This window comes from Cervus elaphus, chromosome 5 (assembly GCF_910594005.1).
Source record: "Cervus elaphus chromosome 5, mCerEla1.1, whole genome shotgun sequence".
NCBI classification, from domain to species: Eukaryota; Metazoa; Chordata; class Mammalia; order Artiodactyla; family Cervidae; genus Cervus; species Cervus elaphus.
The window spans coordinates 61,461,282-61,484,977 of NC_057819.1; the positions used below are offsets into that span (position 1 = coordinate 61,461,282).

At 34.4% G+C, this 23,696-nt stretch overlaps 1 protein-coding gene across 1 annotated transcript in view; it reads right to left on the reverse strand.

The window, feature by feature from the left end:
- The window catches only part of IQCM (IQ motif containing M), a 307,184-nt gene that overhangs the window by 195,310 nt on the left and 88,178 nt on the right, over nucleotides 1–23,696 (reverse strand). Inside the window, exons 6-9 of the mRNA XM_043900747.1 lie at nucleotides 23,285–23,303; nucleotides 16,821–16,869; nucleotides 8,123–8,128; nucleotides 2,331–2,446 (exon numbers count right to left, since the gene is read on the reverse strand). Coding sequence (XP_043756682.1) covers nucleotides 2,331–2,446; nucleotides 8,123–8,128; nucleotides 16,821–16,869; nucleotides 23,285–23,303 — 190 coding nt within the window. The remainder of the gene's footprint in view (nucleotides 1–2,330; nucleotides 2,447–8,122; nucleotides 8,129–16,820; nucleotides 16,870–23,284; nucleotides 23,304–23,696) is intronic.

The following is a 23,696-nucleotide window of genomic DNA, read 5'->3' on the forward strand; positions in this document are numbered from 1 at the left end:
TGGGTACAGAGTTTTAGTTTGGAAAGATAAAAATGTTCAGGAAATGGATGGTAGTAACGGTTACATAGCAATGTGGGTATACTTACTGTATGTACACTTGAAACTGTTAAAATGATAAATTTTATCTTATGAATAGTTTACCACAATAAAAAGAGAAGGGAAAAAAAGCTTAATTTAGAACTTGGTGTTTAACCCCTTTTAGAATTGTTGTTATTTTAAAGAATAATGACAGGAGAAATCTTATTTAAAAAAGAAAAAAGTTAGACTTTCGATGGTGAAAACTAAAGGTGCAGTGAGCTGAAGGAAAATAATTTGAAGATTTCAATCTTACTCTCTCTTATCCATTCCCACCCTACACCCAACATAATAGGTTTGCAAGGGTAGGATAAGCCTCTAACTGGACTGATGTGACAGGCCTCTTAATGCTCACCCAGTCTCCACTCTAGTCTACCCCCAATTCTAATTTAGGCAGGTACACATATCCAAAGCACCATCCATCATTCAAAGCCATGGTTTGTAGCCCTTTGCACTCCTAATTCCCCAGTAAGCAATGAGTGAACATCCCCAATCTTGCACTTGGGAGCTCTCCAGTCATGTCTACTCTTGCCAGATTTACTCCCCAAAGTGATATATTTAAATATCCTTCCTCATTTAGCTAGGATCAATCTCTAAATTATTAATGCATAGAACTGCATAGAACTGCATAGAACTGGCAGGCATAGAAACAATAGTTCATTTATTCCCCTTTACTGGAAAATAATGAAAACAACCATCTATGGGTGTTACTTTTGCTAAGGACATGTATGAATTAGAAATATACATCCCATTAGCTGGAGGTAATCATTTTTTCTATATTTAATTAATATATTCTGAAAACAGTATTAATAGATTACAACAACTTTGAGTTTCAGGAAATAATATTCATATAATTTCCTCATCTAAATTCATATAATTTTCCTTAATAATATTCCTATTATGTCCTTATCTAAAACAAGGAGGTAATGATTGACTTTTAGTGTACTTACTTACAAAGAATTTAGTAGTAGAAGTATTACATAATTGAAAAATTTTGGTTTACAGGAAAAATATAAAAACTCAAGATTTTTTAAAAAATACTGGGTAACAAGCTATTCAACAGACAAGAAAAATAATTGCTATCAGCTATCTAATGGTGTTATGGACTGAACTGTGTCTCCCCACAATTCATATGAATCCTTAAGCCCCAATGTAACTGTATTTGGAGATACTATCCATGGAGAGGTAATTAGGTTAAATGAGCTCATAAGGGTAGGGCATTAATCTAATATGACTAGCATACTTATAAGGGAGAGAGAAACACTAGACACACACACTGGAAAGGCCATGTGAGGACACAGCAAGGAAGCATCTCTCTGCAAGCTAAGGAGCGAGAAGCCGCAGGAGAAAACCACCCTGCTGGCACCTTGACCCTGGACTTCCAGTCTTTAGGACTTTGAGAAATAAATTTCTATTGTTTAAGCCATCTGGTCTATGGCATTTTGTCATGGCAACACAAGAACACTAATACAAATGATGAGTCAAAAAAAATAATTAATGATATGAAAAAAAGGCAAAGAAAGGATGAGACAGACACATTCACATACAAAGCAGAACATACAGGAGATGTAAGAAACTCAGACACCTATACAGACACTATATGACATACATGTTATTAAATGGCATTTTGCAGTGTTAAGAAATCATTGCTAAAGATTTTAGAACGTATGAGTTGCTTTCACCATTTACATAGAGACATCACAGGACTTGCCCTGATGAGCATGTGAACTTAATGTGAAATCTGGATTCCATCTTCAAGTCACAGATTCCCATGTCTCAGTTTAGAGAAACCTCACTCATAAACCATCAGTATGTGGCCACGACAGTGTGTTTGGATTTTTAAAACTTCTTAGTGCCACACTTCTTACAAACATCTTTATTCTCCTCTGGCCTCCACTGTATTTTCCTGATAAATTCTCCTCTGGCCTCCACTGTATTTTCCTGATAACTTAGTTACCATTACAAAAATAGTTGCTATCACATTTATGGAAAACCACTGTGATTAGCACTTTGGCTATTAGCACCCGTCAAACAAAAACTAATACACATATTTAGGAGTTAAGGTAATCAGCAAGATTGACACAAAATAACAAAAGCATTACTTCAGGAAAAAAAAATGAATTTCAATGGGGAATCATTTTAGGAATGAATTATGCTCATAGTAACATCATACATGTTATATCAAAATTAACTCAATCATTTGCCAGAAAACACAATGGTAATTCAACTCTGTGTCAGGTTTTACAAATACTTACACTAGAATAATCCTGAAATGCTAATGATGATCCAGAGAAACTAGGCCAACTGGAATCAGGAGTCAAACGGGAGAACCTTTTTGACACAGATCCTCTCCAATCATAGAATGTTCTGTCTGTTGAAAATATCAATGCAGGTTAAAAGAATATTTATTCAGGAAAAATACACAGTGATCATACTGCTTAGTGTTACAAAAATGAAAGTAAATCATCTTTACAGCCCCACTATTCTGTATTAAAATTACATCTTGTCATCTAATCATGGTAAGATGAAGAAGTGATAGCAATGCATAGAGAGAGGCTTCAGTTAATAGGCTTCCTTATACCATAAAGCTCTCGTGGTTTTATTACATGCAGTGTGCCCATCAGAAAACTAATAGGTTCATTCTTTTGACTCTTCAAGTACATTGACTTCTTTTGTAAGAGAGGCTTAAAGCAAAGTCATATTTGTGAATAGCACTTAACAAAAACAAAAGAAAACCTCCTTCCCTGTTACATCAGCCATTTAAAAGAGAATTTAGAATTATTTGAAGGCAGAACTTTTGATACTGTGTAGTAAATAAAATTATTGAAAGTATTTAAGGTAAATAGGTTGGAAGAGCAAAAGGTGAACCAGTATATGCCTGCATATTTCTCCTCATAGTAGTTATTATGCAGGATTTCTGCACACAATTTTTAATAAAGAAGCAGAGATTCAAGATTTATTTGTTCACTTATTTCTCAGAAATACAATTTAATCCTGCCATCCAAATGAATCAAACTAGTTTTACATTTCCAATTTTCTTTCTAATACTTCTTCATATATATATACTCTTTACTGAAACTTTCAATTTAAGAGATTCCTCCATGGACCGGTTAGTTCCATATAAATTTAGAGAAAAATCAGAAGTAATGCAGTCTCTCATTTCATGGCTTCAATTTATTTACAGGACCATAAATTAAGTGTCCTATATATTGGGAGGAAGAATAGCAATATAAAATAATAAAATGTGATATTATCTCAGAGATATTCTAATCAGTATACACACACATACATCCTACTGTATCTTAATTTTGCATGTATTTCCTCCATTTCAGTCAGTCTCTGCCCTCTATCAAAAAGGAAAAGTCCCTAGGAGAGGCAACATATAAATGATATATTTCATTCATAACACAATATGAAGAAATGAATTTCTTTAATGGAAGCAATGCCAATAATGAGTAGACCATAGAGAATCTGAAAATATTATCTGAGAAGAGGATAGCAAAGAAAAGGCCATACACATCATACTTTACTTGGGAACTTTTATAAATTCAGAGGGACATAAAAGGACAGCATAAGAGTTATTGAGATGTGTAAGCCCCCACATTTCTTATGAAGCCTTGTTGACTAATTTGAAGTATTATTTAATTCATTAGCACTATTTCTATTCCACCCACTTGCTTCAATGCACTTCGACAGCAAATATTCTCACTATTTTAGATAACAAAGCATCTCTTTCCAATCTCCTTTTAAAATGTATAAACACTTCTGGGGCAAGGACAATATCTTACTTGGAATTGCTCTATGATTCTGGCTCCTTAGTAATATGATTAAAGTCACTATGTAAACACTGATAAACTAGAATTAGCCTCATGAAGTTAAATCTCGCAGGGAAGAGAGAATCTTCCTGATTACTGAGGAGCGCAGCTAAATGTGAAACTCAATGCTCTATGACATTTTCCCAAGAGATTCCAGAGCATTTCAAATATTTCATCTTGTCTACCCACAAAACAGATCCATGTAATCGAGAAGTCATACATTATTTTCTTCAGTATACAGGTATCACATTGGAAAATATAGCTATAACTTTTCCACTTCAGGAAGCAGTAAAGCCTCCACTAAAATCCTCAAGGTGATCATTCACACACTGATCTATGCTAATGACTCCTCCTAAGAAGCCAGGCACAGAAGGTGACAGGCAACAAATTCCAGTTTATTCCACAAAGTCAGTTGAAAGTTATAAGCTGATAGTTTGAAGAAGACCGAAGTCATACGTCAGACTAAGTCTTCACAAACCCTTCACAGAGCCAATAAGCTTCAAAGGTAATGTCACAGGGAAGTGAAGATTCTGAATTCTAGGTGCATGTATGAAAGAGAGACAGCATAAGAGTAGGCTGTACATTAACATGTGAAAAAAATTAATTTTATCAGTACCATCAGCCAGCAAGATAGAATGAAATACTCTGAAATTAAACAAATGTAGGCTAAATGCAATCAGAGAAGGCAATGGCATCCCACTCCAGTACTCTTGCCTGGAAAATCCCATGGACGGAGGAGCCTGGTGGGCTGCAGTCCATGGGGTCACGAAGAGTCAGACATGACTGAGTGACTTCACTTTCACTTTTCAATTTCATGCACTGGAGAAGAAAATGGCAACCCACTCCAGTGTTCTTGCCTGGAGAATCCCAAGGACGGCAGAGACTGGTGGGCTGCCGTCTATGGGGTCGCACAGAGTTGGACACGACTGAAGCGACTTAGCAGCAGCAGCAGGCTAAATGCAATAGCGATATTTGGAAAGAAGCCAAAATGGTCCCATCAAGTTGTGTGTGTGTGCTTAGTCACACAGTCATGTCCAACTCCTGGTTCTCCAGACAAGAATACTGTAGTGGGTTGCCATGCACTCCTCCAGGAGACATTCCCAACCAAGGGACACAACCCAGGTCTCCCACGTTGCAGGCAGATTCTTTACTGGCTGAGCTACCAGGTAAGTCCCCCATCAGGTTAACAAGGAATTATTAGCTAATTGGTAGTTGCTTAGTCATATCAAACTGTTTGTAACCCCAATGACTATAGCCCTCCAGGCTCCTCTGTCCATGGAATTCTCCAGGCAAGAATACTGGAGTGGGTAGTCATTCCCTTCTTTAAGGGATCTTCCCAACTCAGGGACCAAACCCTGATCTCCTGCATTGCAGGCAGATTCTTTACTGTCTGAGCCACCAGGGAAGCCCATTATTAGCTAAATAGCAGCTAAATCTGAACATTAAAAAAAAACTGTCAAATATCTTTACATTTCCTCAATAGTTATTTAGGCCTTTGAAAATGTTTATACCACTAGTTCATGTTATTTTGTTGATTTCTTCATATCTCATCTCCCTATCTAGACTTGAGAGTCTTTCACTTGGTTTGTATTCTCCATAACATTGAATACAACACTGTGGCCCAAGAATAAGTTCAGTATGTGCTCCTGGGCTGAGCTGGCATTGGCTGAAAGGCCCATCAATAAACTGCTAAGAGTGAAAGGTCCCATCTGATATAAACAACTGATTCAATGGAAGAGTCTTTAAAACGGGACTTTTAAAATTCTATTTTTTTTTTTCAGGACCAAGTATTTTTCATCAGATCATCTTCTCTCTCTTGATATTTATCTTGATGTGTATAATGGTAATAGATTTCAAATACATATCAGCTGGGGGTGGCTTTTTATTTCATTTCCCATTTTCATTCAAATTCATGTAGTTAACAATAAGCCAATTATTTACACAGGTGAGAGATACTATTAAAATCTAATAAGCCTAATTATTTTAGAAACCTAAATTACCTAGATGACTCACAGAAAACTGATAAGATTGCATCCAGTGATATAACCAAGAGAATGAAGAATTAAAATGGGAAATAGGGAGAAAATAAGAAAAAATTTCTAGCTAGTTAAAACATTCATCATTTTTCTATGATCTTTGCAGTGACAAGCATTTCCTTCACATTGCAAATGGACAGATTTGTCCCCAGGGGCTTCTCTGGTGGCTCAGTGGTAAAGAATCTGCCTGCAATGCAGGAGACATGAGCTTGATCCCTGGGTTGGGGAGATCCTGTGGAGGAGGTCATGGCAACCCACTCCAGTATTCTTCCCTGGTGAATTCCATGGACAAAGGAGCCTGCTGGGCTACAGTCCATAGGGTTGCACAGAGTTGGAAATAACTAAAGCAACTAAGCAGCAGACTTGTCCAAACTGTCTGAATATCAGTACAAAACCCAAAGACAATAGGAGTTTAAACTTTTCAATTATACTGTTTCAGTCAACCAAGAAACCAAATGTCCGTAAGAAATAATCAAAGCAACTGCCTCCAACAGAGCCAAAGTCCAGATGCAAGCACGATGTATCTTTATGAGGATGTGACAGAGCCCAAGACACTAGTGGGTTCAGGGGTCCTGTGCCCTTAGAGCCTTTTTTATGCCAAACCCGTTCCATTTCCCTTTTATCAACTCCTTTCTATCAATTAATTCTTTGAGTTAATTGCACATGCAGTTTTAATCTGTAGGTAATTACAATCAATTAATAGTTAGGAGGCAGAATTAGCAGTTCTTAGTTTGATTATCTATATAATTAAAAGGGGTGGTAAACTAGAGTTGACAAATAGCATCTTAATCAGTTGAATAATCAAACCCTAGAAGCTTGCTTGGGCAGCTGAATTCCATCTATTGCATTAGTTCAAATTTTAGAATCAATGACTGAAATGTCTATTTAAATCAATTTATATTGTCAATTTATAGTCAAAAATGAATATATTCTAAAATTACTTAAATTATTTACCTTCTTTTATTTATAACGAACTGCTTCCAAAAGAATTCAGTAAAAATAAAGATCCAACAAACTAACTTATTTATAATCTACTGAATATCCATGGCTCCCAAGTTGTATGTTATAAAACATCTAAGGAATACGACTAACTCCTTTTATACTAAGTTCTACTTAACAGTTCTATTTAAGTGTGCTGAGAGATAGCAAATACAACATAGCTTTCATTTGTTTTTTCTTGTTTTTGGCCATTTAATGGAAATAGCTGTTTGTAGATACAGAGGAAATAACAAGATGCAAGATAAGCTTCAGGTAATTTAGAAAAATATGTGAGAACTTTGTTGTGATTAGGATATAATATAATGGAACAGTACCATCACTATTGCATAATATCTTTCTGAATTATCAAGTAGTTGAACAAGATTGGCAGATACTTCCAAGTTTATAGTAAATAAAAAATATTCAAAAAGAATCATGATTTCTGGTTCAATATGGTTTGTTACCTTTGACTGAGGCAGCCCCTTTTATAGTCCAAAATAAAATACTATAATAAAAAAGACAAAAATTTCAAGGTCACAAAAATTAAATTTAACCATTCACCTAGTATCAGCTGAGAAAAATTTTTTTCATAATTAGGATAATGGAAGGGAATTGAGGAAAGCAATCAGTGATCTTTACATAATAACAAACCCCTAGCCCATCTGAAAGCCATTAGAAACAGGCTTAAGACCACCTAAAAAAAAATGAACAGAACAAACAACCATTTCTCTAAAATGTGGGTACAGCTATTGAGGACCACTTTCCTCTCCATACCCCATCCATCACAATCCACTTGACACCACAACTGCAAGAAAACAACTAGGAATAAAGTAATCCTAATGCTAGGATTTGATACAGTCCTATTCTAAGGAAAGAACTCTGTGCAGAGGGTGAGACAGGCAGGTCTCGATAACAATGTACACTGGGGATTGTAATTTTCATGTGCTGAACAGCTAAAAAGAATAAAGAACAAAGGAGTGGAATAGGACAGGCCCCACACTGGCAGAACCAAAGTATATTCCAGATGGGTAAGTGGGTACTGATACCTGCTCATCAAATATAGAACTAAAAAAGGTGACCAACACAACCAAGTGAACATGGAGCGGAGCTGAGATAAATCCACCATGTTCTCCATGTGTAGAGAACACACTCACATGCATAGATCTCACTCACTTTACATGGATCTGTTTCTCCTTATTCAGGGTAGAGTAAACACACCAGGGCCTACATTAATCATGGCAATGATAGTTAACATTAATGAGGGCCTAGTTTGCTAAACACTTAAGACATATTGTACATGTGTGTGCTCAGTCAGTTGTGTCCAACTCTTTGTGACCCCAGGGACCGTAGCCCGCCAAGCTCCTCTTTCCAAGGAATTTTTCAGGCAAGAATACTGGAGTGGGTTGCCATTTTCTCCTCCAGGGGATCTTCCTGCCCCAAGGATTGAACCCATGTCTCCTACAGCTCCTGCATCGGCAGGCAGGTTCTTTACCATTGTGCCACCTGAGAAGCCCTGAACATACATTACTTGATCTATCTGCAAAATTAACCTACAAGCTCAGTGGTGAGTTTATCCCAATTTAACAGCAAAGAAAATTAATTAAGTCACTTGTCCAAGTTTAGACAATTGCTAAGCGGTTGTGTGAACCCAGGACATTCCAAGTGTGAGGCCTGCATGACTGTGCCACAAGGGGAAAGTTCCCTGCAGTAGACTGAACAAAGGCCCCAAAGATGTCATATCCTCATCCTTAGCACATATGACTTAAAGGGTTTTATGGGTAAGATTAAATTAAGAATCCTAAGAAGCGAAGATTATCCTGGATTATCCTGACAGACTACACGCTAGTATCCTTACAAGGGGAGTTGGGGGTGGATGTGACTAGAAGGGGAAAAGGAAATATGATGACAGAGGCAAGAAACCAGAGTGATCTGAGAAAGCGGTCATGAGCCAGGAAATGCAAGCAGCCTTCAGAAAGGCAAAGTAGATTCTTCCCTAGGGTCCTCAAAGTCTTGACTGAGTCCAGACTCTCGATACCTGGACTTAGTCCAATGCAATTAATTTTGGATTTCTGGCCTCTAGAACTACTGGAGAATAAATTTATATTGGTTTAAGCTAGCAAGTTTTCATAAACTGTTAGAGGAGCCATGGAAAACTAATGCAGTCTACAATTCTGAAAATCTAGTAAAATATTTCACAAGACTGAGAAGAAAATTTTAGAGAAGTCTTGGCATTCCCACTATACTGTAGCAAGCCAACTCTTCAAAATAGAGGCCAAACTATGGGGGTGCATGTATCTTTCTGAATTAGTGTTTTATACACCAATTGGATGAACACCAAGGAGTAGAATTGCTGAGTAATGAGACTGTTCTATTTCTAGTGTTTTGAGGAACTTCTACACTGTTTCCATAGTGGCTGCACCAATTTACATTCCTATCAACAGAGCACAATGGTTCCCTTGTCTCAACAGTCTCACCAACATTGTTATTTGTAGACTTTTTGATGATAGTCATTCTAACAGGTGTGAGGTGATATCTCACTGTGATTTTGATCTGCATATCTCTGATGATTAGCAATGCTGAATATATTTTCATGGGCCTGTTGGCCAATTATATATCTTCTTTGGAAAAATGCTTATTCATATTCTCTGTCCATTTTTAATCTGGTTGTTTGGGAGTTTTTTGAATGTTGATTTGTATGTGCTGTTTATATATTTTGGATATTAACCCCTTACCAGTCATTTGCAAACATTTTCTCCCATTCATTAGGTTGTCTTTTTTATTTGTCCATGGTTTCTTTTACTGTGCAAAAGCTTTTAAGTTTAATTAGGCCCCATTTGGTGTTTGTTTGTTTTTCCCCATTTGTTTATTTTGCTTTAGTTTCCTTTACCTTAGGAGACAGGTGCAAAAAAATATTGTTAAGATTTATATCAAAGAATGGTCTGCCTATATTTTCTTCTACGAGTTTTATGGTTTCCTGTCTTATATCTAAGTCTTTAATCCATTGAGTTTACTTTTGTATATCATATGAGAATATATCTGAAGAAAATTAAGACACTAATTTGAAAAGAAACATGTATCCCAATATTCATAGCAGCATTACTTAACAATAGCGTTACTTATAAACACTCGAAATAACCAGGAGCAACCCAAGTGTCCACCAAATATGAATGGATAAAGAAGAGGTGGTGTGTATATATACATATATATATGTATATATACACAATTGAATATTACTCATCCATATAAAAGGATGAAATTCTTCCATTTGCAACAACGTGGATGGAAATAGAGAGTATTATAGTGTTATGCTTAGTGGAACTAGTCAGACAGAGAAAGACAAATTGCTATTTTATCACTTACATGTAATACCTGAAAAATAAAACAAATAAATGAATATAGAAAAACAGAAACAGGCTCACAGATACCGAGATTAAACTAGTGGTTACCAGTTGGGAGAGGGAAGTAAGGAGAGGCAGGGTAGGGGTAGAGGAATAAGAAGCACAAACTACTATGTATAAAATAAACAGGCTACAAGTATGCACTGTACAGCAAAGAATATAGCCAATATTTTACAACAACTTTAAATGTAGTAAAATCTATAAAATACTGAATCACTATGTTGTACACTTGCAATTAATATACTACTATAAATCAACTAAACTCCAATTAAAAATAGAAGTCGAAAGCAACTAGGATAAAGACTTAAAAATAATATTTGTAAGGTAAATGAAAATGGAAATAAGTGTTTTTTAAAAGACAAGACATACAAGGAAACCAAAAATGTAATTTTGTAAATTCTGTAAATTTTGGCAGAATTATAGTGTACTTCAGAGTTAGTGGGGATGTAAAAGATAGTGCAGAATATCAAATGACTGGATTTGGCAAGCACTCCTACAATGCAGAAGAAAAGTATCCAAAGACAAAAATAATGAGAGAGAAGATTACAGATTAAAGAGGACAAAAGATAAATATACATGAAAGAAATCATATACTTTACCAAAGATGAAAACAGAACAATCAGGAATGAAAAAAATAAAAAATAAAAAAATTATATTGAATTATAATTTTCTGAGCTGAAAACAAAACTTGCATCCTCTGAGTATTGGGGCTCATTGTGTTTTAGGAAAAGTTAAAAGGGATTTTTATGCAAGTACATTTTGCAAAAGTAAAGGAATAAAAACATTTAAATTATAAGATTAAAGAAAAATTGATATATATTTAGGAAGAAGAAAAATCTCAAAGTTGCAAAAGTCAGGCTCTTTCCAGAATTCTTCTGTGAAATAGCAAATGAACCCATACATTATAGAATACCATCAACAGAATTTCCAGAGAAAAGAAAAGGTGTGAAACAGAAATTTTGTGACAAAATTGTTTTCAATGTATAAAGCTCAGCAAAAAAAATCATTCTCAAATATACCAATGCCCTGAAAAGTTGCTCAGAAAAACATGTTTTTGTTTATGTAAATAAACAAACACTTATCTGAAGACTAAGACATGAATCAAAATCAAGGATGAAAGAATTTAGAAATCATGGTATAAGAGTTCCACAAGTTTTTCTTGTAATCAGTATTCAATTCTAGAAGGATCATTTGTGGTATGTGGATGCTGTGACTCTGATGTAAAGATTGGTCCTGCCAGGCCTTACCTCATAGTTTCTTTTGCTATTCTACTTTCCCAGGAACCAAATGATTAGTTTCCTAGGGTATACACTTGAACTCACTCCTAGTTCCAATGAAATGTTCTTTTAAATGGAATCTGGCTCTATAAGCAATAACCAGTGTTGTTCTGTCAGGCACTTACAATGGCTAAACGTTTGGAACATGTACCCAGAGACCCAGTAAACCAGATAAGAATAACAAAAATATAATGACTATTTTCAGGTTCACAAAACTTAAAGATGACTTTTCTCCTTTTAAAAGTTCAAACTGAATTGCCTGAGTCAGGGCATCACCCCTCACAAAGATCCTCTTTACATCACAGAAACACTCTCTGAGTGTTATGGAGCTTTGCTGTTTAACTAAGGATAAAAATATACCTGGAAAACAGATTCGAGAAAATATACCAGAATTTAGCAGTGAGTATCTCTGGGTGGTGGAATACTAGAGGACTGTCTTTTTTTTTTTTCTAATGGTCTGTATTTTCTAAATTTTCTGAAATTTATTACAACTAATAGTAAGTTTTGGGAAAACATATTTTAAATGAAGCCATAAAAATTTAGGTAAAAATAAGTGAAATAATGTTAAAAACTATGAACAAAAGCAAAGTATCACAGAACTTTAAGAATGGTTTACCTTTTAGGAGGCAACACACTGAGACTAAATTTTAATCCTTTTTTTTTTCTAACAAGGACATGTTGTATTTATAAAGAAGAAAATATAATTAGTTTGAACTTCTTTTAACAAAACATGCATACAAAAATAAGTGTTTCCTTTAAATTTGCCCTCAATGATCAACAAATATTTTGAGAGCAGGGGCATCACAACATCTTGAGAATCAAAACTCTTATTCCCCCGTCAAAACACTTACTCCCCTCCCAGGAAGTAAAAGAGAATCTGCTATGTCCTACAGCTTTGGAAAATGTTGGTCTCAGGCTTAGAACCTAAAGACTCGTGATTAACTGAAGCAGGTGTCAGGGGACCAGGTCTGTCACAAATTCATTCCTGCAAAGCAGGGGCAGCTATCCGAATATGCGATTTGAAAATGCCACTTGTTTTTAAAGGTTTTGTTTTATTTTTTAATTTGGACTGCTCTTAAAGTCTTTATTGAATTTGTTACACTATCGCTTCTGAATTTTTTGTGTTTTTGTTTTTTGGCTATGAGGCATGTGGGATCTTTGCCCCCCAACCAGGGATGGAACTGGCACCCCCTGCATTGGAAGGACAATCCGAACCACTGGCCCCCAGAGAAGTCCCTGAAAATGCCTCTTGATTGCAGTTCACCTGTAATCTTTTCCAAGAAGCAATCTGACAAATGTAAGCTCATGTTGGGAGCAGCCTGCAACAGCAGGAGGGCAGGGACTGTGCCCCGTGGCACTCTTTTATCCCCCACACAACTGAAATGCCTGGTACAGAACATGTGCTAATTGTTTATAACAAATGACTGTTAAAGTTAACTGGATACAGTGTGGTTTGCAGATGACAATGATGTCATAGGTCTTTAGACAAAAAAATGCCAAAGGTCTAGGAGAAAACTGCACATTGGGTGATAATTTAATGGGAGTGCTCTTAGTGTCTGCCTCCTGCAAGCGGAAGCAATGACTAGTCTTCTGTTCATCTAGTACAACTCTAACTTTTTTTAAATGAATTCTTCCAAGTTTATTGTGTACTGCTGTTTGGGCCATGTGGATCTTACCTATTTTGGTGTCCACACTCATACCTGTTTGGTGAAAATGAAAATTTGAAGAGACTTCTGGGAAAGTAATTATCAGTAAGAAGAATCTTTTAAAGCTGATATTTTTTACATGATATTAATTTCTAGGAATCTTTCATAGGGAAATAATCTGGAATGTGCCAAAAGATTTATTAACAAAGATGCTTGTTACAGCATTATTTATAACTGTGCAGAAATCAAGTTAGTTTCTGAGTTAGCATAACACTATTACTCTTAGAAAAGGATGCTTGCAAGGTTGAGCCTCAACTGGTATCTAAGTACTCAGAGGGTAAACAGTTCCCTAGCCACTGATGTAAAATTTTCCCTGAAAGATAAGGGCATCTCACTATGCCTACATTGTACAGACAATATGATATAGGCAGAATATCAGCTTTCCTTCTGAAAGTCTGGAATATTGCTACATGCTAAGCAGACGGTGCCAATGTGAGCATGTCCCAGTAAAAATCTTGGGTGCTGAGTCTGTAATGAGTTTCCCCAATACATAACCCTTCACATGCGTAATGACTCATTTTGGAGGAATCAAGTACCTCCCTGTGACTTCACTGGAAGAGGAATCCTGTGAGCTTGCTCCTGGTTTCCTCTGGACTTCACCCCATGCGCCTTTTCCCTTTGCTGATTCTGCTTTGTATCCTTTCACTACAGTAAACCTGAGCTGTTGATAGGACTATACACTGAGTCCTATGAGTCCTCCTAGCAAATCATTGAGTAGCCCTGGGGTGGTCTCAAGATCCACAACACAATAATCAAATTAGAAATAAGATAAAATTCCAGTAATGGGAGATTGGTCAAGAAAATAATAATATATACATACATTGTATTATGTTTTGATAAAAAATTTGCCTATGAATTTTTTACATTACACAAAAAATTAAAATATCATATACCTTATACCTTTAATTATGAACAAAAAAAAAATCTTGTAAGCCAAAGGACTGGACAGAAATATGCCAAAGTGCTGAAAGTGGTTTGATCATATTTCTGTCTGTATTTTCTTCTTTTCTTTTGTTCTGAATAGGCTGAATGTGAGGTTCATACCTCACTCACCACCTTTTGGGGAAAGTTATCCTAATTGCGTTTTCCTCATACTCACAAGTTATGCATGAATTAGAATTATTGTGCAAATTCTGGAATGAGAATTAAAAATTCTGGAACAGAATTAGGAAATAAAACTAAGAATCAAATCCCCTAGGAAAGACTGTTAATTTTTTTATATTTGCATCTGTGTTTGATGATCAGCTTGTCAGAACATTGAAGTTCATTAATACATCATTATCTTTATTGAAAGCTCATTAAAGCAACACATTCAATGTAAGAAAAAAAGACTCTGGTGACAAAAACAAAAGGATAATCATGGAACAAAATCTTAGCCCTGCTTATGCTTATATCTTTATTCCAAATGTTTCACTCTGTTCTTTTATAATCTCCTAATCATAGTCAGTAATGAGTGAGATTGTCACTACAAGGTATAGACTATTTATGATTAGTGAAAATTTAAATCCCAACTGCAAGCAGAGAACTGTAGAAAACTATATTAAAATTTTGTGTAAGTACAAAGTGATTTGCAAAGCCCAAGTCTATAAAGCTACAGTGAATATCATACATAAATATAACAAACAGGATTTTGTGAAACAAGCTAACAATGAGGACCTTCCATTGTTATGATCAACATTTACAATCTAGTTTTAAGGATTAGTCAGTTTCAACCTGTCTTTTTCAGTCCTTTCAACCATCACCAGAAAGCAAGCAAAGATAAAACACAAATCAAGGTTTCTACTTGTTATGACTACTAAAGTTTAAGTTCTGATAAAAATTCTGAATATTAATATATTAAATGTTATCTATGAAGTAATAAATGTTATCTATGAAGTTCAGTAGCCATGTGGACCCTGTTTCCATTATTACTAATAAATTAAAATTGACTGTACTAATAAAATATTTCACAGATGCTCTGTCTTCTTACTCCTACACATCCAAAGATCAAATTCAACAAAATTTGGTTCTTTCGAGAAACATATTATGTATCATTTTAGCAGCAACTTTAAGAATAATTAACAAAATTATGGGCATTTCTTAGTGACTTTACTAACTACTATGCCCATATATGAATTTTTCCTCTAGTTAAAGTGCTCTACTTGCCTTAATCTAATAGAGTATTGAATTTCATCTCCACTCATTTGTTTATGCCACGGTGCCCACTTGTGATGGTTAATTTTAATGTATCAACTTGTCTAGGACACAGTGCCCACATATTTAGTCAAACATATCTAGACGCCTCAGTGAAGATATCTGTAAATTATTGACATTTAAATTTGCTTTGTGTAAAGCACATTGCTTTCCAAAAGGTGGGTGAACGTCATCCAATCACAGTTGAAGGCCTTAAGAAAAAGTTAATCTCCCCTGAGGAAAATTCTGCCAGCAAACTGCCTTCATACCTGAGACACAACATCAAGTCTTCCATGGGTCTCCAGTCTGGAGCCCACACTACAGATTTTAGGCTTGCTAGTCTCTGCAATTGCATGAACTAATTCCTTAAAATAAATCTCGCCATATATGAGGTGGAGGAGTGAGAGAAACATTTACTTTTAAAAATCACTTATGGAGAAAGAGAAACCTATCTATCTACCTATCTATCCTCCATTTATCTAGATGTCTATGTAAATATATTGATCAATAGATATCTATATCTGTTTGTATATCTATAGAGAGAGATCCTACTGATTCTGTTTCTCTCAAGAACACTAGCTATGATCCCTGATCAGTTTTGATCTTCCCAAAGCACATCCAGCTTTCCAGGCCAACTTGTAATTCCATCCTTTTTCTCATCACTCACAAGAACATATTGGATTTCAAAGGAATGTAGCTGGCATGATCACAAAAATAACCCTGAATCCATTCTAATTATTAAAAAGTTAATTTTCAAAGTTTAATCTTCTCAGTATTAAGAAAAATATGCCTTGCAATCACCGCACCCATATGATATACCAATGTGAACAGTCATGGAGGCTGAAAACCATCCATCTCCATCACTGAGACAGGACATAACTTGTGTTGTGGGTTACCTTTTATGTTTTAACTCAGCCACAATATTATAAACTTTTTATAAGACATGGCTGATGTATAAAAGCTTTCTGTATTCATTATATACCTAGCACAGTATTGTGTATAGTCAATTTTTAAAAAATTTTAAAAAATTACTCAATTTAATTGCCTTTAAATTCGGATGACATCTTTACTTCTATGATGGATACTTATACCAAATGTCTTTATCCTTATAAAAAAATGGAAGCAAAAGTAATATAATAACTATATCTCTACTTGAATGTAGTTTTACAAAAATGTGGAATTTGAACAACTACTAGTAATAATATAATTTTTAGATGAGACCATGATATTTTGGTATGCTTTAAGAAGACACCTTAGATTTTACAATAAAACTGAAAAATATTTGTGGGTAAATGGCAAGGAATTTGCTTCAAGTAATCCAAGCTGAGAAGGAAATTGAGTTGGTGCATGGATCAGACAGTACTGACCATGAGTTCATAATTACTAAAGCCAGGTGATGAGTACATATGGATCTATTTTCCTACTCTCTTTATTTTTGTATATATGGAGATTTTCCATAATAAAATGGCCTTTCATTTATCTATTCAAAAATATATAAACTTTCTCAATGCCAAGAAAAGTTTTAATTAAATAGCTAATCATCAGAAAAAGAGAGCAGACAATAGAGCAACACATAAAGAATGATACTTTTCTATCTGGCAAAATCTGGCTTAAAAAAGAAGGAATAAAACTGAACAATAGGTATAAGGAACTCGGCTAAGTAACAAAATCCTCAAGTCCTCATATGGTGACTTTCCTAAAAATATTTTAAAATCCTTTGTCAGAAACTCTCTTAGATAGAGAGTTTCTGAGAATCTCTATCTGAATCTCTAAACAGCATCAAAAATTTGTTTATGGTCTATCTTTTCCACCAGAATATAAAGTCAGTAGCTTTTTGTCATGTTCACCAGGGCCTCTCCAGCAATGAGGAGAGCACAAATAGTAGATGCTCAATAAATATTTGTCAATTATTCCTGTATATAAAATATGCTGTCTTCTGATTACCATCATAAGGCCATATAGCATTAACTAAAGGTTTTAAACCATTAGCATAAAAATTCACTTCAAAGATTCAAGCTTTATTTATGTATGATTCTTTCTGAAAATTATATATTAGTAATTCACATCTACTTACTATGTTAAAAATAATTTCTATACATACCATCTCATTTTAGCCTTATATCCAATGAGAGATAGAAGAAACAGGGATAATCATTCCAGTTTAGAAAATAAAAAACTGAAGCTCATAACATTGATCTGCTGAGATTTTAGGTCTGGTTTTTTACTCATGATCATTCTTTCAACTGGAGAACTATCCATATATTTTTTAATTTAAGATATCTCTAATTAATCAAGCATTTTGACACAATACTATTCATTCTAGTAAGGAATGAAACAGTGTCTAAGAAGAAGTTGGGCCCATGGCCAAAGGATGAGACAGAGAAAATTATACCCATTATGTGAGTTTTAGATTCAATATTAAGGAATATCATTTCAAAATCTTAAAAGATATGCAGAGTTCATCTTTTACTTTACATATAGAAAGTCAGACAAAGTCTTTCCAACTCTAACAATGAGAACAACTGAGACAGTTGATAAAACAATAATTTTTTGAGCTGATCTGAGAGCTGAGGTCACAAGGCAACCTGATGAACTGCAATATGAGGTTGCCAAACTCTAGCAGTGAGAGTCAATACAAATCACCTTGGGCAGAACATGAAGAGATGACAAGCATAGAAGCAGGCAAGATGAAAACAAATAGAATTTTAATGAATCTTTTAAAGGCCAAATGTGGACTCACTTGACAGTATAGTTATCTCGGAAGCCCAGACACCTGGGGCATCTGCATCCACTCCCCTAGCCTTTTCTAAAGGCTTCCACTGATTACTGCTGAGATAGATTGGAATAGGGCAGGGGATCTGAGTGAGAGAGCTCTTCTGTGATACAGGCATGTAGGACCAGAAGAACCCAAAGAAGCCTGTTTCTAAACCAGACACTGCATGAGTACAAGGTGGTGCCTGGCTGCTGCTGGGGAAGGAGCAGGAAACTTATGAAGTCATTGTAACACTGATAGCAAAGTCAGACAAAGGTATTAGAAGAAAGAAGAATTATAGCCCAGCATCATTAAACATAGATGTAAAAATTTTAATAAAATATTAGCAAATCAAATTCATCAATATATGAAAAGCATATGTCATGGTGAATTAGGAGTTGCTCAAGAATATAAAGTTGGTTTTATATGTGAAAATTAATCAGTGAAATTTGTTATAGTAATACACTAAGAGAAATCAAATAATATTTAAGGACATGCATAAGAAACATTTTACAAAATTCAACAATTAGGAATAAAAAATTGTTCTACAGCCAACTACCAAAAAGGAAACTTCCAAATCCAGACAATAATAACCTACAAAAACTGTAGCTAATATTATACATGATGGTGAGATAGAGTGCCTTCTGCTTAAGATTTGAAATAAGACACGATATCTATAATCAGCATCATGCTAGGATTCCTAACCAGTGCAATAAAACATAAGACAGAGATTTTAAAAAAGGCAATTAAACAAAAAAAGTAAAAATACCTTTATTCAGAATGCCATGACTGCATATGTAGTAAATTCTAAGGAACTAGAAATAAAACTAGTAGAACTAGTAATGAATTTTAGTACTCTCACAAAGTACAAAGTCAATCAAAATATCAACTGTATTCTATAGAGTATCATAAACAACTAGGAAAAGCAGTTAAAAATCAGTATCATTTGCAAGAGCTTCAAAAATCAAAGTGATAAGGATAAATTTAACAAATAGCAGGTAAATATAAAATGTATATTTTATAAAAAGAAAATCCTGATGAGATATGAAAGAAGATTTAAATAAATGAAGTAATACACTGTTTTCAGGGATTCAAGACATAATGTTAAGATTGTTGTTCTAAATCCCACAATTGATTTCTAGATTGAAAGCAATGTCAATTATAGTCACAGCCATCTTTTCTTCTGTAAATTGAAAATATAACTTAAAATTTACTTTGGAAAAGAAAAGTAATAAGAATAGTAGAAACAATCTTGAAGAGAAAAAATGGGAGGGTATACACCACTTAAGATTTACAATAAAGCTATGACTAAGGTAATGAGGGAATGAAAGAGAACAGAGTCCCAAAATAGATGTACACAAATAAAATCAGCTTTTGACAAAAGTACCAAAGCAATTCAATGGAGAAAGAAATCTCTTCAATAAATTATACTACCGTAAACTACACACAAAATTTAATTTGAAATGGATCATAGGGTAAAACATAAAATCTAAAACAACAAAGCTGCTAGAAAAAAATATATAGATCTTCACAATCTTGAAATCAACAAAGATTTCTAAAGAGACAAAGCACAAGTCACAAAGGGAAAAAAAAAAAACAATGAAAAAAACTGGACTTCATCAAAAATAAAATCTTCTGCTCATAAGAAAATGAAGGGAAAAAAAGGAAAACTATATACTGTGAGTAAATATTCATAACTCATGACAAAGGACATAAATCCCAGAATATATACAGATTCTTGCAGTTCAACCATAAAAAGACAAATCACTCTATATTTAAAAGACAAGCTGCTTCACAAAAGGAGATCTACACATGTAAAACATGCATATGACAAAGTGCTCAGCATCATTAGTCATCAGGCAGAGGAATGCAAATTGAAGCCCCAGTGAGCTATTCCTACTGAAATGACTAAAATGAAAGAGACGGACAAAAACAAATGTTGGAGAAAGTAGAGCAACTGGAAGGCCAATGGAAACACAAAATGGTACCATGACTTTAGAAAATTATCTTGTTTCTTAGCTAAACATACAGCTACTTTGTGATCCATCAATTCTGCATCGAGATATCAATGCAACTAGCCCACAGGTTCTTCTGTCCATGGAATTCTTCTCCTGGCAAGCATACTGGAGTGGGTTGCCATTCCCTTCTCTTCAGGGGAATCTTCCTAACCCAGGGATGGAACCCAGGTGGCCTGCATTGCAGGCAGATTCTTTACCATTTGAGCCACCAAGTCCCCATGTATCTTAAAGATATTTTCTAATTTTAAGTTCATCTTGAGAATAAATAATTCACAAAACAAATTAAGAGCATTCCAAATCTAAACAGCCAAGTAGTTTTCCTTGGACTAAGCTGTTTTTCTCACTGACAAATGAATTAAATTTAAAAACAATTTTCTAAATGTTGCACTGAGGTGGTTTTCTGTTGAGGAGAATCAGAATTCCTGGGGACATTTTAAACTTATTAGTATAAGACTTTTTTAACTTTAGATATTTTATAATATTATTTATTGATTCAAGTATTAATATTCCATTCTAAAACTAGTAATCAAAGTACAGTACTTCATAATTTATAGCTAACTTCTACATAAACAATCTCATCTGATTTTTATATCCACCAAGAGAAATAGATAAGCAGGGATTTCCCTTGCTCAATATAAGTAAGACAAAACTACATTTTTTTCTTCTTTTACTCTTCTTCTTTATCATACTTGAAAGGCCTATTTAACTATTTTCCTCTTTGATTTCTTAAATTCTAACCACATTTTCCAACTCCATACATCTCCATTTAAAGCTTTTCTCCTAGTTAAGATCCTCATGTTTCCTAAATAAATTATCCTTTCTATCCAACTTTTTTTTTTAAATTTTAAGGCCAATCTTGGAATACAAAAGCAGTTTTTAATAGAGCTAAGAATATAGGAAAAGTTTTTTTAACAGATCGATATCATCTTTCATGTCTCCTTCAGAAAATATTTGCTCTCATTTTCATTGATTATTAAGAACCTAACCGGCAAAACAATACAAAAAGAAAAAAGAATTACAACTATAAAGAATAATATAAAACAACTATGATTTTACTTAGCCATTTTGCTTATTATTTTCCTCTACAATAATTTACTAATTCTAGTAAAAATTATTTTTAAAAGACCCATGATATTAGAAGCACACAAAATATCTATTCTTAATAATGTATTATTTCAGAAACACTAAAAAATGAAAAAAAAAATTGCCAATACTATTTCAAAAATTCATGTTCTACAGATTAATTGCAGAAAAACATTTTTATTCACATACAATTAGATGAAATTGTGGCAATTAAGATCATGAAAAACAAGACTTCTAAAAGTGTGTTTTTCTTTCTTGTAAAGTAATGAATTAAATCCTTTTTTAAATACAATAAGAGAGAATGCATCAGTCATTTAAATATTTTTTCAATACATTTCCAAACCAAATTTTGCCCCAGAGAAATTTAAGCCAAAAATTAGAAACCCAGAAAAAAACGTTTCTAACATTCAGTTTTCTTTATTCCCATGTTTTCCTTATTCCCTGCATTAGTATTCCTTAAGTCAGATAAGCTTGCAAAATACACAATGACAAACATGTAATTTATTTTGGTCATAAATTATTAATTCCAATTTTTAAAGCTTATGCCAGAGAAGACTATTTTAGATATAAAAAAGATATTATAAATCTAGTTGGAAAATTGCCTTTAAAAGCAGGGGGAGGGGAAACTTTTAAAGAATAAGATCTTGCTTTTTGTGTTCTGAAAATTCACAGTTACTGTAAGGAAATGCACCAACCGTAAGACTCGGTTGTTTATGGACAAAGTTTAGCTTACAGTGTATATACAAGAAGAAGTACCCCAAACAGAAAGGAAGAGGGAAAAAATACTTTCAGAAAACACTCTCACAAATCGTTATTTTATGGGACTAATGGTACAAGTAATTACTCTGACATTTAATAAACGGCACTTTGAAGAACTGCTAGGCCTCAGTAAACCTTCAAGTCCAACCACCTTGGCTTTTATTTGTTTTTAAGCAATAGAATTATAGCGTATTTTGCAAGCATAGTTTCAATACCTCATGTTTAAAAGATACATCTGCATGAAATGCTTCAAAGACACATCCTTTATATACACTATATTTCCCAGTGGACACAGCTTAGCATAAACTGATAAAAATGAAGGGCCATAAAATAGGAAATCCATTTTCATACCCATAGGTGTGTAATTGAAAGGAATCTTTGAATATTTGCTATAAATTAGTTCCAACTTAAAAGCAATGAAACATTTTACCTTTTGCAAAGCAGTCAGGAATGACAAAAAGTATCCTTTTCTCCCTTTAGCAAAGAAGGGATGTTCTGTGATCTCAACAGTTATTGCCTTCATCTATCTCAACTATAAAACCCATCTCATGGACTGTACAGGAAAATTTGGAACTCCTTCAAAATTCAGTCATCCAAATATTAATACAACAGAGATTCTCATTGGTTTAAAGTACATTTTAGAACACTAGAATATTGTTCCAGGATATTAAATTTGAAGAATGACTGACTTTGGTTTCCCTGTGAGTTAGGACACAGTAATAAATAGTATTTCTCAGACTTAGGATAGATTAAAAAAAAATGTATTAAAGGATACAAACATGTTTTCTGGTCCATAAAATCTGTGTCATCCTTTGCCATATATATTAGATAAAACATATCAAGTATTTTTCTTAATTAGGAATAATAAATGTGTCAGTTATCTAGCAGAACTCACACATAACATAGTACCTGCTCTAGAGGGGTATATGTTCAAAGATATTACTCAATAGGAATTAGTAGCCTATGGATAAGTGCTTGCCTTTTCTTTTTACTTTCTTTTATAATTACAAGGGCTTTCCAGGTGGCACTAGTGGTAAAGAACCAGGCTGCCAATGCAAGTAGACATTAAAGACATTAGATATTCAATTCCTGCACAAGGAGCATTCTTGTCTGGCGAAGAGACTTGTAGAACTCAGGGAAACTATGAGCCATGTCATGTAGGGCCACTCAAGTCGAACAGGTCATAGTGAAGAGTTCTGACAAACTGTGGTCCACTGGAAGAGGAAATGTCAACCTGCTTCAGTATTCTTGCCATGAGAACCCAGTGAACAGTATGAAAAGGCAAAGAGATATGACACCAGGAGATGAGCTCCCCAGGTCAGAAGGTTTCCCATATGGTACTGGGGAAGAGTGGAGGGCAATCACTTACAGTTCCAGAAAGAATGAAATGGCTGGGCCAAAGCAGAAGTGATGCTCATTTGCAGATGTGTCTGGTGGTAAAAGTAAAGTCTAAAGAACGATATTGCATAGGAACCTGAAATGTTAGGTCCATGAATCAAGGTAAATTGGACAAAGTCAAGCAGGATATGGCAAGATTGAACATCAACACCTTACAAATCAATAAACTAAAATGGACAGGAATGGGCCATTTTAATTCAGATGACCATTATGTCTGCTACTGTGGGCA